Source organism: Artemia sp. Qi Xiang Cuo, chromosome 1, assembly GCF_049724085.1.
Source record: "Artemia sp. Qi Xiang Cuo chromosome 1, ASM4972408v1, whole genome shotgun sequence".
Classification (NCBI taxonomy): Eukaryota; Metazoa; Arthropoda; class Branchiopoda; order Anostraca; family Artemiidae; genus Artemia; species Artemia sp. Qi Xiang Cuo.
In genome coordinates this window covers 76,968,129-76,982,295 of record NC_142794.1, presented here as the reverse complement: position 1 = coordinate 76,982,295, position 14,167 = coordinate 76,968,129, and the positions used below count along the sequence as shown (strand labels likewise).

General features: G+C 36.8%; 1 protein-coding gene and 1 pseudogene across 1 annotated transcript in view; one reads left to right on the top strand and one right to left on the bottom strand.

Moving 5' to 3' along the window:
- Positions 1-14,167, top strand: part of Upf1 (Upf1 RNA helicase) — a 74,416-nt gene that overhangs the window by 23,426 nt on the left and 36,823 nt on the right. Inside the window, exons 4-5 of the mRNA XM_089087116.1 lie at positions 5,713-5,885; positions 13,763-13,975. Of these exons, the coding sequence (XP_088943242.1) occupies positions 5,713-5,885; positions 13,763-13,975 (386 nt within the window). The remainder of the gene's footprint in view (positions 1-5,712; positions 5,886-13,762; positions 13,976-14,167) is intronic.
- On the bottom strand, positions 2,386-5,097 carry LOC148956739 (uncharacterized; annotated as a pseudogene).

Below are 14,167 nucleotides of genomic sequence, written 5' to 3'. Positions count from 1 at the left end.
TATTCATACCAGAACAAAAGGGATATGGGTGGGGAAATCATGTGTCAGTGAAAATTCCGAATGAAAACTTGTAGTAAAATACGACAAAAGTTAAGTTAAGAATAACTACGAGCTATTCGTTAGGAAATAAGCATACGCGATATAACGACATTTAACGTCTGAGTCGAATTTGTCGACAAAAACCAAGTTTTATGAACGATATAGGGTTTTTACATGATTTTAGCGTCAAGCTCGTAATTCAGAAGCAGAAGACAAGAAATTGGTTTGAAAATCTTGCAACACGCATCTAACAAGTGTTATTCATAGCACATATCTAGTTTTATCAGCAATAACATAAGACATAACAAAGCCAATATAACATTTTAGCTAGAAACATTTTTATAAGTATATACAGTAACTTTATATTGGGCACAAAAAAATAAAATTAATATCAAAGAGTGTTTAGTAAACAATCCGATGGTAACTTTGAAGCGAAATGTACTGGTTTACTCTATTAGAAAAATAAACAATTATGTTCATTAAAATATTGTTGAATAAACAAAATAAGAAGGAGAATCAAGATCGACTTTGCTCTTGTACAGATGTACTTGTCCAAACGATATTTCTCGTATTCAATGTAGATTATTGTAATTGATTTCTATTGATTTTCATCACCGAGACCAGTGAAAACCATTCTTCTTCTTATTGGCCGTCAGTATTGAAAACAAATTGAAAATGACTGTAATAAGCTAAGCTGAGCTCAAAATTAACTAAAAAAATTCGCTTTCGACTAAAAGCTTTAAAATTTTTTTATAAACTATTATGTATTTATACTATTTTATTTTTTTGCATTAGCATTAACCAAACTTGACTTTTTAGAAGTGAAATTACACTGCACCATTAAATTACATATTTGTAAGCTATGAAAATAAGGGAGGAGCTCACAATTCAAAAAAAACGAATTCGTTTTAGAAAAAAACACACTTCTTTTGCTTCATTAGAAGGTAACTACACTAGAGGGTGTGGTCTTTAATGATATTTAGATGAACTTATTTTCTTAGCTATGCACGCTATTTGCAGAAAGTTATAAATCCAATATTTTGAAGGGAGTACTCAAAATAGCAAATATCAAACAGTTTTTGATAACAAACTGTTTCTGCGTCACCTATTATGATGAGAGGGGCCATTGTTTAGGCGGTAGGAGGGGGCAGTAAATCTTGGTTAACGTGGGAGAAGGAGAAGTAGGGGCTGACACCTCAATGCAATTAAATATAGAAATTAGTTTATAAAAGAGCCAATAGTTAGCTCTCTATGATGTCCAAGTATCCGGCCCAGTTTTTTCTATTCCAGAAATGTCACCCAAATTGTACTTTTAGGGTATCATATAGCCCTTTATTAAGGCTTTATCGAGCATAATTTACATATATATATATATATATATATATATATATATATATATATATATATATATATATATATATATATATATATATATATATATATATATATATATATATATATATATATATATATATATATATATATATATATAAACGATAAGAAATAAGAGTTAGCTTTTAAATGTGTCTAGCCCTCTTTGATCTTCCTGTACCTCCAAAGTGACGAAGGAAAAAATATATCGCTGATGTCCATACAAAAAACTGATTAGTTCTAGTTATTCAAGATGGGGGTAATTTACCTTATAAGGTTTCAGCAATGACCATTTAAAGGGTATACTTTTTGATTTGCTAAAACACCATTTTCAATTCCTTTGCAACTGAAAGGGATGATGAACGGGGCTGTTGGAATAGCATGTAGTTCAATTGTGATATTTAGCCTCCTGTGAGGGCCCGAAAGCTGAAGGGAGTAGAAGGGGGGTAGGCACTTCCATTATTATTGGTCAAGGTGACAATATGAAACTCACCATCACCCACCCAAAAACTTGTTTACAATACACTACTTCTACCTGCAGCAACTCATTTATGACAGCCTTATTTGAAAGCCATCCATTGTGAAATTTCTTTGGAAGTAATTAATTAATATTTTTGCTAAATAATACTTTTTTTTCGTTACCTTTTGAGGAAAAATATAATATTAAAATCGTACGGCGACAAATACAACCTTTACTTTTTCCATATGCTGTTCCGTATCGATTATAAAATAATTTCCCAAGCCAAGTTTTCAGAAATCTCCAAAACAATTTAGGGTTGCGTTTTACACGAAAAAACTCCCCTTTCTTCTGAATACTACCCCATATCGAGAGACTCCTCCGTTATGGACCCCCCCCCCTAAGGAAACTTGTGGGAGTGGTACTCCTGGGTCTTCAGCAACCGGTGCGTCCGCCAACATACTCGGGCTATAATTTTAAATTGTTTATGCATCCCAACAATCGGGAGGCGCACGTACCTACATGCTTCGTTTCAGTCTTGGATCAACAAGTTTGGTCAACAAACATTGACCCTAGAAATGATCAATCTTGGGTAACATATGTTTCCAGAAGCAAACATCACGTTTAACTAAAATGATCTCGAAGTTGTCCTGGTCAACAAGCACTACAAGGAAGCAGTTCTCTTTATCTGAAATGTTAAGTTGTCCTTGAATTTGGTAGAAGTATTTGTGCTCCCGTTTGAGTGTTAAACAGCCTTTCTCAGCGCCACAACGAAGAAAAAAGCCTTTTAATAAGTTCAGCTCAACAGCTTATATTACTGTTTTACATTCAGGAATAGTTGTGACTGTTTTTACTTCCACAATAACAGCGTCACCTATTCCATCAGGAGACGTTACAAGCCACCATCTATCCTGGTCAGCAAAAAGACCAAAACAGTCTGATCTTTCAACAATGATGTCCATTTTTCCTCGACGCATTTAATAGCAACTGGTTAAGAAGTAATTCCACGCTCCATTTGCAATGTACAGTGTATTTGTTTCCCAGTAACTATTTCTTCAGGTAGTTCTACTGTGGATGTTGTAGGTCGTCGGATGCAATTTGAATAGAAATTTCTATTATAGATTGACTCCATTCTTTTGGACACCCATTTTGGGTTATCAGATTGTCCAGTTGTGATGCTAGGTAACTGCTGGAGTTGATATTTGGTGGGATTCATTTTTGCTAAGTAGGCTTCTTTCACTTCCTTGAAGTCAGAAGATGGAAGATCTGGCTTTTGACAGTTCTGACCATATTGTGAGTCAAATTTTGGCAGAAATCCGTGCACTCTGCTACCAGTGCTTGCTAGTTGGGTTTTATACCTCCCCCCGCGGTTTTCGAAAAACTTTGGAATTAGTCGTCTCGCGCAACGTGTAAGTTTTTCACGTTTTATTGAGATAAGGTTTACACGTTTTGTCAGACTATGGGTAAATATAATCTTTGAGGAAAGACTATGCCATCCACGACCATGCGATGTGGCAAGAGCTGCTGCCGTGATAACGACGGCATGCGACTTTCTTTTGGATTGGTTGACCTGTTTATGCCTTAAGAATTTAGCACCAACTCTCATAAAAGATTTAGCAAGGTTTGCAGTTGAATCGATCAAAAGGTTGCTAGCTTTACACAATACCTTTCCCAGTTTTTCATTGACTGCTAGCTTTACAACTTCTGGCACCCTGGACAACTTACCTTCAATTGACTCATATTTGCTACATCCAGAGGAACATTTTTGGTGGTCACCAAATACGTGAAAAGGTATATTCTTAATTGGAAATATTAATTTTTCAGTATTTCCACCATCTTAACGATTCTTTTTTTATAGCCCCGCGAAGATTCTTAGTCAGGTTTCAGATGCAGATGTTGGTCATAATTTTTGAAAAATAGCAAGTATTCTTGACAAGGCTGTACAGATCCCGAGTGAAATTTTTCGTGACACAGCGTAAACTTGAGTGAGTGGCGCATAATACACAAGTACCATTCCTCCCCTCTACGGAAAAAAACTCAAATAAATTCTCAAATTTGAAAAGCCTTATTTTCCACGGGGGGGGGGTATTTTCCGTGGGGGTTCAGACTGGCCACCAATTCTAACATATATAAACAACTATAAATAAGAAATTGTCCCTTAATAATTGCGGTTTGTTTCTATTAATCAGAGTATGATGTTTCCTTCCATTATTACCCATATTTTGAAGTGTCTGTTAAAATAACATTTTATCTAGTAATTGTATTGAAATCTTAGCCAAAAATTTTTCATCGGGTTAAGAAAGTGACAATTATAATCGGGTTAAGAAAGTTATAGATATTACTTTTTCTTTCATTGGTTTGACATTACGAACCAAGTGTTGATGAAAAATAAGGGAGAAAACTATACCTACAAAATTTGTTTTTCAACTAAATCTGTAGCCAGTCTAGCCCTTAGTTCAATTGTAACGGTAGTGATTATTACTTGGAAACTGGGGCGGATCCAGTATTTTTTAGGGGGGGGGCGCAAAATAGGTTGATCTGAAAAAAAGTTTGGGGGGGGGGCAAAGTAGGTTGATACAATTAAATTGTGCTAGGAGCAAGTTTAATTAACGCAAACTTGGGTTAATTAAGTAAATTACACTACTTTAGTTTACGCTAAAGTAGTGTAGTGTAAGTATTGTTGGATCCCCCTGGATCCAACAATGCTTGGAAAAAGCGCGAATGGCAAATTTATGAGTATATTTATTTTTTCGCAAGCTAATTTTCAAAAGTTTACCCGTAATTCGGTCAAATGAACGAATATGAAGATAATTTTATCTTTTTCATGCTACATTTTCATTTGCATACTTAGTGTGGATTAGAAGCAAATGTACATAGATTAATGAAACGTACATAAATAAATTAAATTGAGATTTGTAAGCAACTTTGAACAAAATAATACCAAAAGAAATAACTCCTTTTGTTCTATAAAGAAAATGCATCGAATTGGATATCCAAGATTAGATAAAACAGAACAAATGCAAATAAAAAATATTACTTACTTTTTGAACTGTCCTGAGTTTCGCTTCAGCTTCTTTCCTCCGTTTTATTTCCCATAATCAATCACACAGTCCGATACACAGAAAAGAATATTCAAATCACCCTAGCCGAGAACTTTTTGTCTTGTCTGATTGTAAAATTGGTGTTTCTAGACAGGGAGACAAAACGGTAGCCGCCCACTTTAAATGCATTTTAAACAGCCTTCCGAAAGGATCCGCCCTTTATTCTTTGAATGAGAAATAGCGAAGCGAAGTCCATCTATTTTTGTAACAATTTAACATTTTTTGCATTTTCTTGAAAGTTTACGTTATTTTCTACAGAAACGTCTAAGTAATATAAGAAATCTGCCACGGTGACTGCATAGATCTGAAGCTAATGAACAATATGATACAAATACATTGTCTATCCCGTCAAAATAGTAGCTTCAGATTAGTTGCAAAATTCTCTGTTTTTAAAAAGAATTTTTCTGCCTAAGAAAAAAATTTGAATCATATTTCAAAAATATAACTCGGTGAATTCATAAATCTAAGTCTCAGCTATCAAATAGTACCAAAATTGTCATCTTTAGTCGAAAATTGAAGACGGCACGCGGTTTATTTAAAAATGGTCAAAAACATGCATAGTTTACATAAACCTTAAACATAAAGCATCCAACTCGTTTTCCCAGTCCTCGATTTTCAACTTTCAGCCAGTGCTTAATATAGTAAACCGGTACTTATTCTTATTTGTTATCCTTCTATCTCTGTTCTGTTGACTTAATGTTAAATAACAGTCTTGAGTAGTTATTTTCTCTTTCAATTTTCTAGGAGGTAACCCTTCATAAAGATGGGCCACTTGGCGAAACTGTACTGGAATGTTATTCTTGTGGACTGAGGAATGTATTTGTGCTTGGATTTATTCCGGCAAAGGCTGATTCTGTAGTTGTTCTACTGTGTCGTCAGCCCTGTGCTGCTCAAAGCTCACTGAAAGATATGAACTGGTAAGTTGTGTTGTTGTTCTTGTTGATGATTAAGTTTGTACATTTAACTGTAAGGCTCTCGCGATCACAATCAATTCCATGTAATGCTTTCTTGAAATCTTGATAAGGGTAAGAAAAACAATTATCATAGTTTGATTTATATCCTGACTTTTCACATTATCAGTTAGCTTCAGTAAAAATCCCTCTGCTATTCTTAATTACTACTACAACCTAATAAATTATAGGATTTTGTTTATATTTCATGGTCATTGAGATAGTCCCTCGTTTCCTTGCGTAGGGGGTCCTTTGCTTGGACACTAAATAGGTAATTTAATCATCTATAAGGCAACTTTTTCATAAAAGGTGAAATATGATCTAGATAGGTCACCGCTTTTGGGAAAATTCGTTTTTTTTTCAGGGGTGATCGTATCAAACATTGTTTGGTACCTATAATATCATGCAAAAACACAACTAAATCTGCTGGTAGAAGACATGCGACAACAAGCATCACAAACGAAAATGACACACAATGAACTCTGGGGTTATAGGCCAAGGGACAATGAGATTCAAATTGAATTGCAAATTAAAATTACGCACTGCGGAAACTGCGGTTAAAAGATAAGCGACAGCGAGAATCACAATGAACTGCAAACGAAAATAGTCCTTGAGGAAATTTACTGTTAGAAGTGCAACAACGAGCATAAAAATGAATAGAAAATAAAAATGGTACATATTGAAATCTGTGATTAGAAGACAAGCAAAACGAGAATTGCAAACGAAAATGATGCTAAGCAAAGTCTGCGGTTAGAAGACATGCGTTAAATAGCATCATGACTAATTTTAGTCGCTGGAGGTGAATATCGTCAGTGGTGACGTGGCCAACTCCGAAGCAACTAAAGTGAAACACTCAATTTGTTGATAAAAAAAGGCCATCTCTTGAAGTATTTCAAAAAATACTCGTTAAAAAAATATGTACATATTTACAAGCCTGCCAAGTGCCGTACGAAAAGTAATGTGAAATCAAGGTTACTTCTCTACATAGCCGTTTTAACGATTGAGGCTTAAGTAGCATCTGTGAACATGTTTTGTATTACACTTTTCCTAAAACACCGCCAATAATCTTCAGCAAGGTGTGACGTCCTCGGAAAGTTTCAATAATAATTGGCAGTATTTGTTGTTCCCGGGTGCATAAATTTCACAAGCAATCAGCCTCAGTTGCTATAGCCTTGTGTTTGGCAAACATTTGTTTGAATTTTTGGTTTGTCTGGCAACTTGTATCAATTCATTACTTTGTATTTTCGAACGTTCCAATTAAAGAGATGTGGACAGTTCTTCCAGACTGACAAAAATCTCAAAGGAACCCATAGCATTTTGGAGTTACTGTCATGCCTCTTTTATTGGGAATTCGACCTTGTTTTTATTTTTGTGCTATCTACATTAGGGACGACTATATGAAGGAAACTTATGAGAGATTAGTACTCTCATTATTAATCGTTGTTATATTCCGTGTTCATTTCTAAGGATTTTCCACCAATTATGGACATATGGAGAGAGTTTAGCTTCCCCGCTACCCTCTTTGTCCAGATTTTAATTGTGTCCTTGTAATGGTATTCAGAATTTTTGATTCATACCTAAATGTATTGGCAGCTTCAGTGTTGTAAAGTGTGTTGTTATAATCTTTAATCAACATAATTATTAATGGGGACCAACAGTATCGAAAATCAAGTAGTCTTGGTTGGAATAAGCTGAGTGATTATGAAGTCCTATAGATTTCTGTCCAAAGGTTAAAATAAGTTCTATATATAAAACTAAAGTTGTTTTTAAAGTCTTTAAGATTAATTGGAGAAAGAAAATGCTAATAGAGGATGGATTAACGTTTAGCTGATATTTCACAAATAGCCTTAACTTTCTTCTCCATAGATTGTTATCTAAGGAATTCCTATAGTCAAGGTATTTTGATATATACAAAAGACGAACAAATCTGATAAACCAAAACTTAATTGCATTTGAAAAAGTGAAAAATACATTTCTTATAGAATAACCGTAAATGTCTCAACTCCAATTGTTTAGTGGCAAGGATTGATTTTTTTTTTTTTTTTTTTTTTTTTTTTTTTTTTTTTTTTTTTTAACTTAAACCTGTCCATATAGACTTCAGGCATATAGTCTGGTAAATCTACGAAACTCTGGGACAAAATTGCAATATAAAATATTTTTACACCGTCTTGTAGAGAAAAAAATGCTGTACAATATATCAAAAATCCCCAAAAATCCCCTTGGCGGAACAGGGTAAAAAACAGGGGAAAAGGGGGAAAATAGTAAAAATTTAGGGGCAGATTTATTGTGCACTTGAACTTTACGTCTGCTCTTTTTCTGCGCGGAGAAATCGAAAAAAGAATGTTGTGTTGTTTTATCGCTGGACTTAGTTCTATTTCCCCCTTTAGTGTGGGAGAGGGAGGGGGAAAGCAGTATCCTCGAGAGTTGTGCTATATGGCTGGTCAAAATGTTGCCTCCTAGGTTTTTTGACTTGATGATTTCAAAAAACATGGTATTAGATTCGTATCTTGCTTTTTTGCAGTGTTTTTACCGTAGGGGAGACAATGCATCGGGTTTTCGGATTACGTGGGCAGATTCCTCCCACACTAAAGGGGGAAATACTTTGACTATATATTTTGACTATCTGCCACACTAAAGGGGCAGATTTACTTTGACTATATAATAGAATCATAAGACAAAACTACATGTAAAAAACGAAACAAATCAGGTAACTTCGGTAATCACAGCAAAAGATAATTACGGTTTTGATTGAACTAAAAAGGATAAGATCAAGGATTTGTACTAAACATCGTCTCTTCACCGTTATAAAAAAAGACATGTTTATTGGAACATGCAATCCCTTGGCAGTCTTTGCAAGCAAGTGTGCGAGGCAATCCATTTTTTCGGCAGCTACAGCGAGAAGTGTCACAATTGGAACGCGTGCAGCTGCAACGAATCACATTTAGCAGGTGATGCGGAGCAGGTCCGATTTCTCTCATGATTCTTAAGTACTCCGAACGTTTCTGAATACTGAAGCCATTTTTTGCAGTTTGGATTCGACGCACTACGTTTGTGTTGGATGAGTCTTCGAGGGCTACTTCATCATTCAGTAGAGCCATATATATTGCCAAAGCTTCTGCAAAGTCTTGATGACTCGCACATATGTCATCTGTGCAGTCGAAAACATACGATTTGCAAATGAGAGTGATCTGCATTGCTGAATCTATGAGCTCGAGTGCTCTCATGGCTTTTGAAACAGCCTTACTGTTAAGGATATGCTTAATAGTGTTATCGGCATATAGACATTCGAGCACTTCTTTTATTCCTGTTTCCGTCATCAAGCGCCCGATCGCTCTTTAGAGGACTGCTTTTAGAGGACTATCAGCAGGCTCAGCATTGATGATGTTCACCGCTTTCATGTACAAAGGTTGGTCGAAAGCCACAACTGGCACCATTCTGTGCTGGCGTGCTTTACGGGAGATAAAACTTAAGGTCGTGTATACACAAGAAAGATCGGAGGGATCATAGTTGATTATAGGCAGAAAAACAATCGACGAAGCGTCTTTGTGTGACCCATGATGAAATGCTTGCATAAATCCACTCCATCTGACCCGTTTCTTGTCATATATCCAGCTTGCATGCCCTAGTAGGTTAATGCCATCGATCTTGTCGAAGCTGATGGTCGGGGTGGGTTTGTACACAGGACTGTTCTCCAGTTGGCTTCTGTTGTAGAAGAAGAAAGGCGCTTCTCCAACCTGCTGAGTACTTCATGGTTTACAGCTGCTCTTGGGATTATGATTGGAAATTTGGGTAGCCTTGGTGTGGCAGCAGCCAACATGCCCACCCCATAGAAAGTACAGCTTGTCCAACCTGCTGGAGTACTTCAAGCTTTACAACTGCCCTTCGGATTATGATTAGAAATTTGGGTAGTTTTGGTGTGGCAGCAGCAAGCATGCCCATCCCATGGAAAGTACCTTCTCCGTCGATAGTGCAAATGTCGTTGTCGACATTGCCACCAATGAACTGGATAAAAGTTCCAGAAGTCATCCCTGGAAATTCTGTACCATGAGTTACGGCAGAACGCTCAAATCAAATCACTTCAGAGTAAGAAATAGAAAAACCAAGCCTATTCAGCTGTTCGATGAGAAAATGTGAACGAGAGTGTTGGTATAGCTGGGCTCTAAGGTGTGCTTGCATATAAGCGAAAAAAGGTCGTCTGATGCCGCGATTAGCGGAGAAAGAAGCAGCCTCAGAGATTGTGGTAAGAAATTCACAACTTTCTCCTTTTCTTATATACTGCTCAGGCTCGGGTAGTCAGAGTCTGTACACTGCACTAACTTAACTGGTCCAAGAAAAAGCCTCATCTTTTTGCTTTATCTTTCACTGTAAACTGTTCATCTTCGAGTTCTTCGAAATAATTAACAGCTTTAATGAATGCATCTCGATTCGTACTCCCCTGTGGTCTTTCAGCAGTGTTCACCGGATCAGTTGCACTAGTGTAACGGTTTGGCATCTCTCTGGGAGTTTTGAAGTTAAACTAGTATGTCTTATGATACACTGCATCAGCTGCATGCAAATCCTAGCTTATAGAATTCAACCTGCTACGGACAGCGTTATCCCAATCGTCATTTTTCCTAGAATCGCAACACTGAAGAATCGAATGTTTCACTTCAATTGTGGTCACTTTTTGGCACTCGTCATTTTTTTTTTTTTTTTTTTTTTTTCGTCTCAGACGGAAGGACTAGCTTCGTATTGCAAAACATACAGCTTGACTTCGCATCGTAAGCGTCTTGACTAGATCTACTGGATCTGTTTAGAGAAACTTCAGTATCACCAGAATTGTCCTTCTCTCGTTGTACGAGCTAATCTATGGACGTCGGACGACAGTAGTCTTTTCTGTATTGACTGTATACCATTTCGCGGTCTTCAACTTTTACCTTTTCATCTCGTTCCATACTGGCCTCGTTGATCCGAAGAGCTCCTTTGTTTGTGATTATGACACTTTAACAGTACGGATGCTGCGGCTGCAGAGCTTGCAACGTTCATCTTCTTCCATCATGAATAGGGTGTAAAATGAAAACTGCAAACAAAAATTGATTATGCAAGATAGAAGAGCTTTTTGCTCGAGCCACATTATAGTCACACTTGTGGCTAAACCCAAACCTAAGCCCTGTTTTGGACACGAAAACGACCCACAAAGCGAATCTGTCCATAAGATTTCTGAGTTCCACACCTCTAATCAGTCTCAAGCCAGGAGGCGCAGTTAAGAATTTTGACCAATTAAAAGTGAGAAGCAAATTACCTTAAATTGTACGTAAGGTTTACCGCTCGTTCAGACGAAAAAATAGACTTTAGGAACTATACAGCCTGCGTCTTAAATATGGCGCGTCGCACTTTCCAAGTACCACAAATTATTTGCTTTTATTTCTGCTCTGCCTCACAACATAAAGTATCTGAAAACAGCCAGAGCTACAAGGAACGCTCCAAATTTTCACTAAAGTTTGAATTCACTTTAGGACCATAACGACCACTTTAGATCACTGCTGGTATGTACTTTAAACCGTACGACCGGTCGTAAAGTGGACATAAAGCACTTTGCGACCCGCTTCTGAGCGCCACTTTAGATAAAGCCTTGAAGGGATGGGCTAGCGTGAATTTCAAACCTAGGTCAGTAGTCTGACGTTGAATTCGTATCCAAGACATTAGGTTTAGCCACAAATGTGACTATAATTGTGGCTTGGGCGTTAGTGCATTAGCCATCTCATGGTAAAATGCAAATCATCGTCTTAATGACAAAGAATCTTAGTACCATCTACCAAAAGCATTGTATTTTTTTCAACTCATGTCGCTAGATGTCGCTGCAAAATTAGGTAAAGGAAAAAACCCCTACCGACTTTGTCTGCGTGCTTGGAACTCTCCTCCCACAGGCCTTCCCTTTGCTTGCTTTGAACCTTCACTTTCTTCCGGAAGTTCTCATTGATAATTTTAAAAACAAAACTGTCTTGTCTTCATGATCAGTAAAATTTGTCCAATGCTTATGTTAAAGCTCTCACTAGGTGGCAGCATGTGTATGCACTTAGACTTATGCCGCATTCACACATAGTGGAAATCCGAGCGGATTGTGAAAACTGAGCACAAAACCGGTCGAAAAATCAGCTCGGTTTTCACTATCCGCTTGGATTTCCACGATGTGTAAATGCATCATTAGTGGATCTCTACCAAACAGGAAAAGAGAAGCATCAGGAAATAGTATCTCGTCAAAACGGTAATAAAAGGGTTTTAAAACCGAGTTGATAGACCTTTGTCTCCTCTCCAAATTCTATAGAGTCGCCTGACTATCTTTTTCCTTAAGATGATATCTGGATCTCCCCCTCTTTTTTCCTTGTAACTGGAAAATGGGAGGAAAGGCTAATGCCAGAATAATCAAAGTAACATATTCATTCTTCTCGCACTGGGGAACCCCAGAGAGTAAGTCTTGCAGACTCTGTACAGGATCTTTATTTCCCCCCTCTTTTCCCCCTGTAAGTGGGAAACGGGGGGACGACCTATTACACAGCAATAAAAAAAAACGCATATTCGATCTTCTTGGACCCAAGAGCATCAAGAGTGCCATTCTCAGCATCAAAAACTACCGGTCATAGATTTTCGAGTTTTCCTCTGGATTTTCCCCTTTCCCCCCGTTTTTCACCCTGTTCCGTCAAGTGGATTCTTGGGGACTTTTAGTATGTTGCACATAATTTTGTTCTCTACAAAATGGTGTAAAATTCATTTACATTGCAATTTTGTCCAAGATTGTCGATTTTTTCCGTAGATTTACTGGACTAATACTGAAACAAGGCTTCTATAGTAGTAGTCATAATTTTTCTTATTTAGTTTTTGGATTGTTCTTATGAATTTCCCAAGAAGAAAAAAGAGGCAAGTATGAAGCTTATGGTTTGTCTTGTATAGAACTAAAAGTTGATCATAAATTTTTGGGATTTTGCGGAAGAAGGCAAAAGCAGAAATTTGAAGCTGATTAGGTTGGAATGGTGTCTGTCAGTGTCTGGGTCTCGAGTGGATACCAATATGCCGTGTTTGTAGCTGCGGTACTTTGATGAGGTGGTTTGACATGTTTGTTACTATTCTAAGATTAAAACATAGTGACTGAGTAAGATAGACTAATCAATTTCTTCCTCAAATAACTCAATTAGTTTCAATAAAGTGTCACATGCTTGGAAAATAATAACAATATACATAGAGACAAAGAATTATAATAGGCAAATACATCGCTTCCCTTTCCAACACAAAATTTAAAGTCGCCTTAACCACAGAATATCTCCTCCTCCGTCAGAACTGTCTCTGACGGGGAAAGTTTAAACTCAATCTTCCATTCTTGAGCCCAAATAGGGTAGACTTGCAAAACTGAATCTTTGGGATGCTCATTTACGAAGATAGCACCCCTTCTCCTTCCTTCAATCGATCTCATTATCCATCTGCACGCGTAAAATCATTTAATATCGATTTTTCTCAACGTTTACCACTTCTTCTAACAAATTAACATAACATTTCGTCAATATTTTACATTTTATTGACAGAAAATAGCCTAATGTCAGGCTCTAGCTCGTGGAAAGAGAGTGGGAGTCTAGTGCTCAACCATTTGAGATAATTGGGTCTGTTAGTTGGTTCTACATCTTTGGTGCATTAATTTACACAAATGAATGAATTTTCTTTAGAATTATAGACACTTACAAATTATATAAAGCTCCAGTTATCTCTTATTTTTCTACTCTTTTGACGATGCTTATTTTGTGATAAGTTTTGCTATTGGTCATATTTCTCTAAGCTAGTAGGTCAGTATGCTAATAGCAGTTGTTATTCCTTTTTAGGGACGTGGATCAATGGAAACCATTAATATCAGATCGTTCTTTTTTGTCTTGGCTCGTACGAATTCCTACGGAAGCTGAACAGCTGAGAGCACGTCAAGTGACGGCCAATCAGATTCAAAGGCTCGAAGAACTTTGGAAAGAGAATCCAGATGCTACATTTGAAGATTTAGAAAAACCAGGGGTAGATGAAGAAGCACAACATGTCCTTCTTCGGTATGTCCCTTTATTTACTTGTACAAAAGACGGAAATATATTATTGTTAGGATTTTTGTAGATGTTACAATTTAGAAGTCAGGACATGACTTTAGAATTTAGAAGTTCGATTCTGGAAAGAAAAACGCTTAGAATTTATCAGTATGTAACTGAAGTGGCTAGGGCTGATATTTTAGTTAAATGTTAATTTCC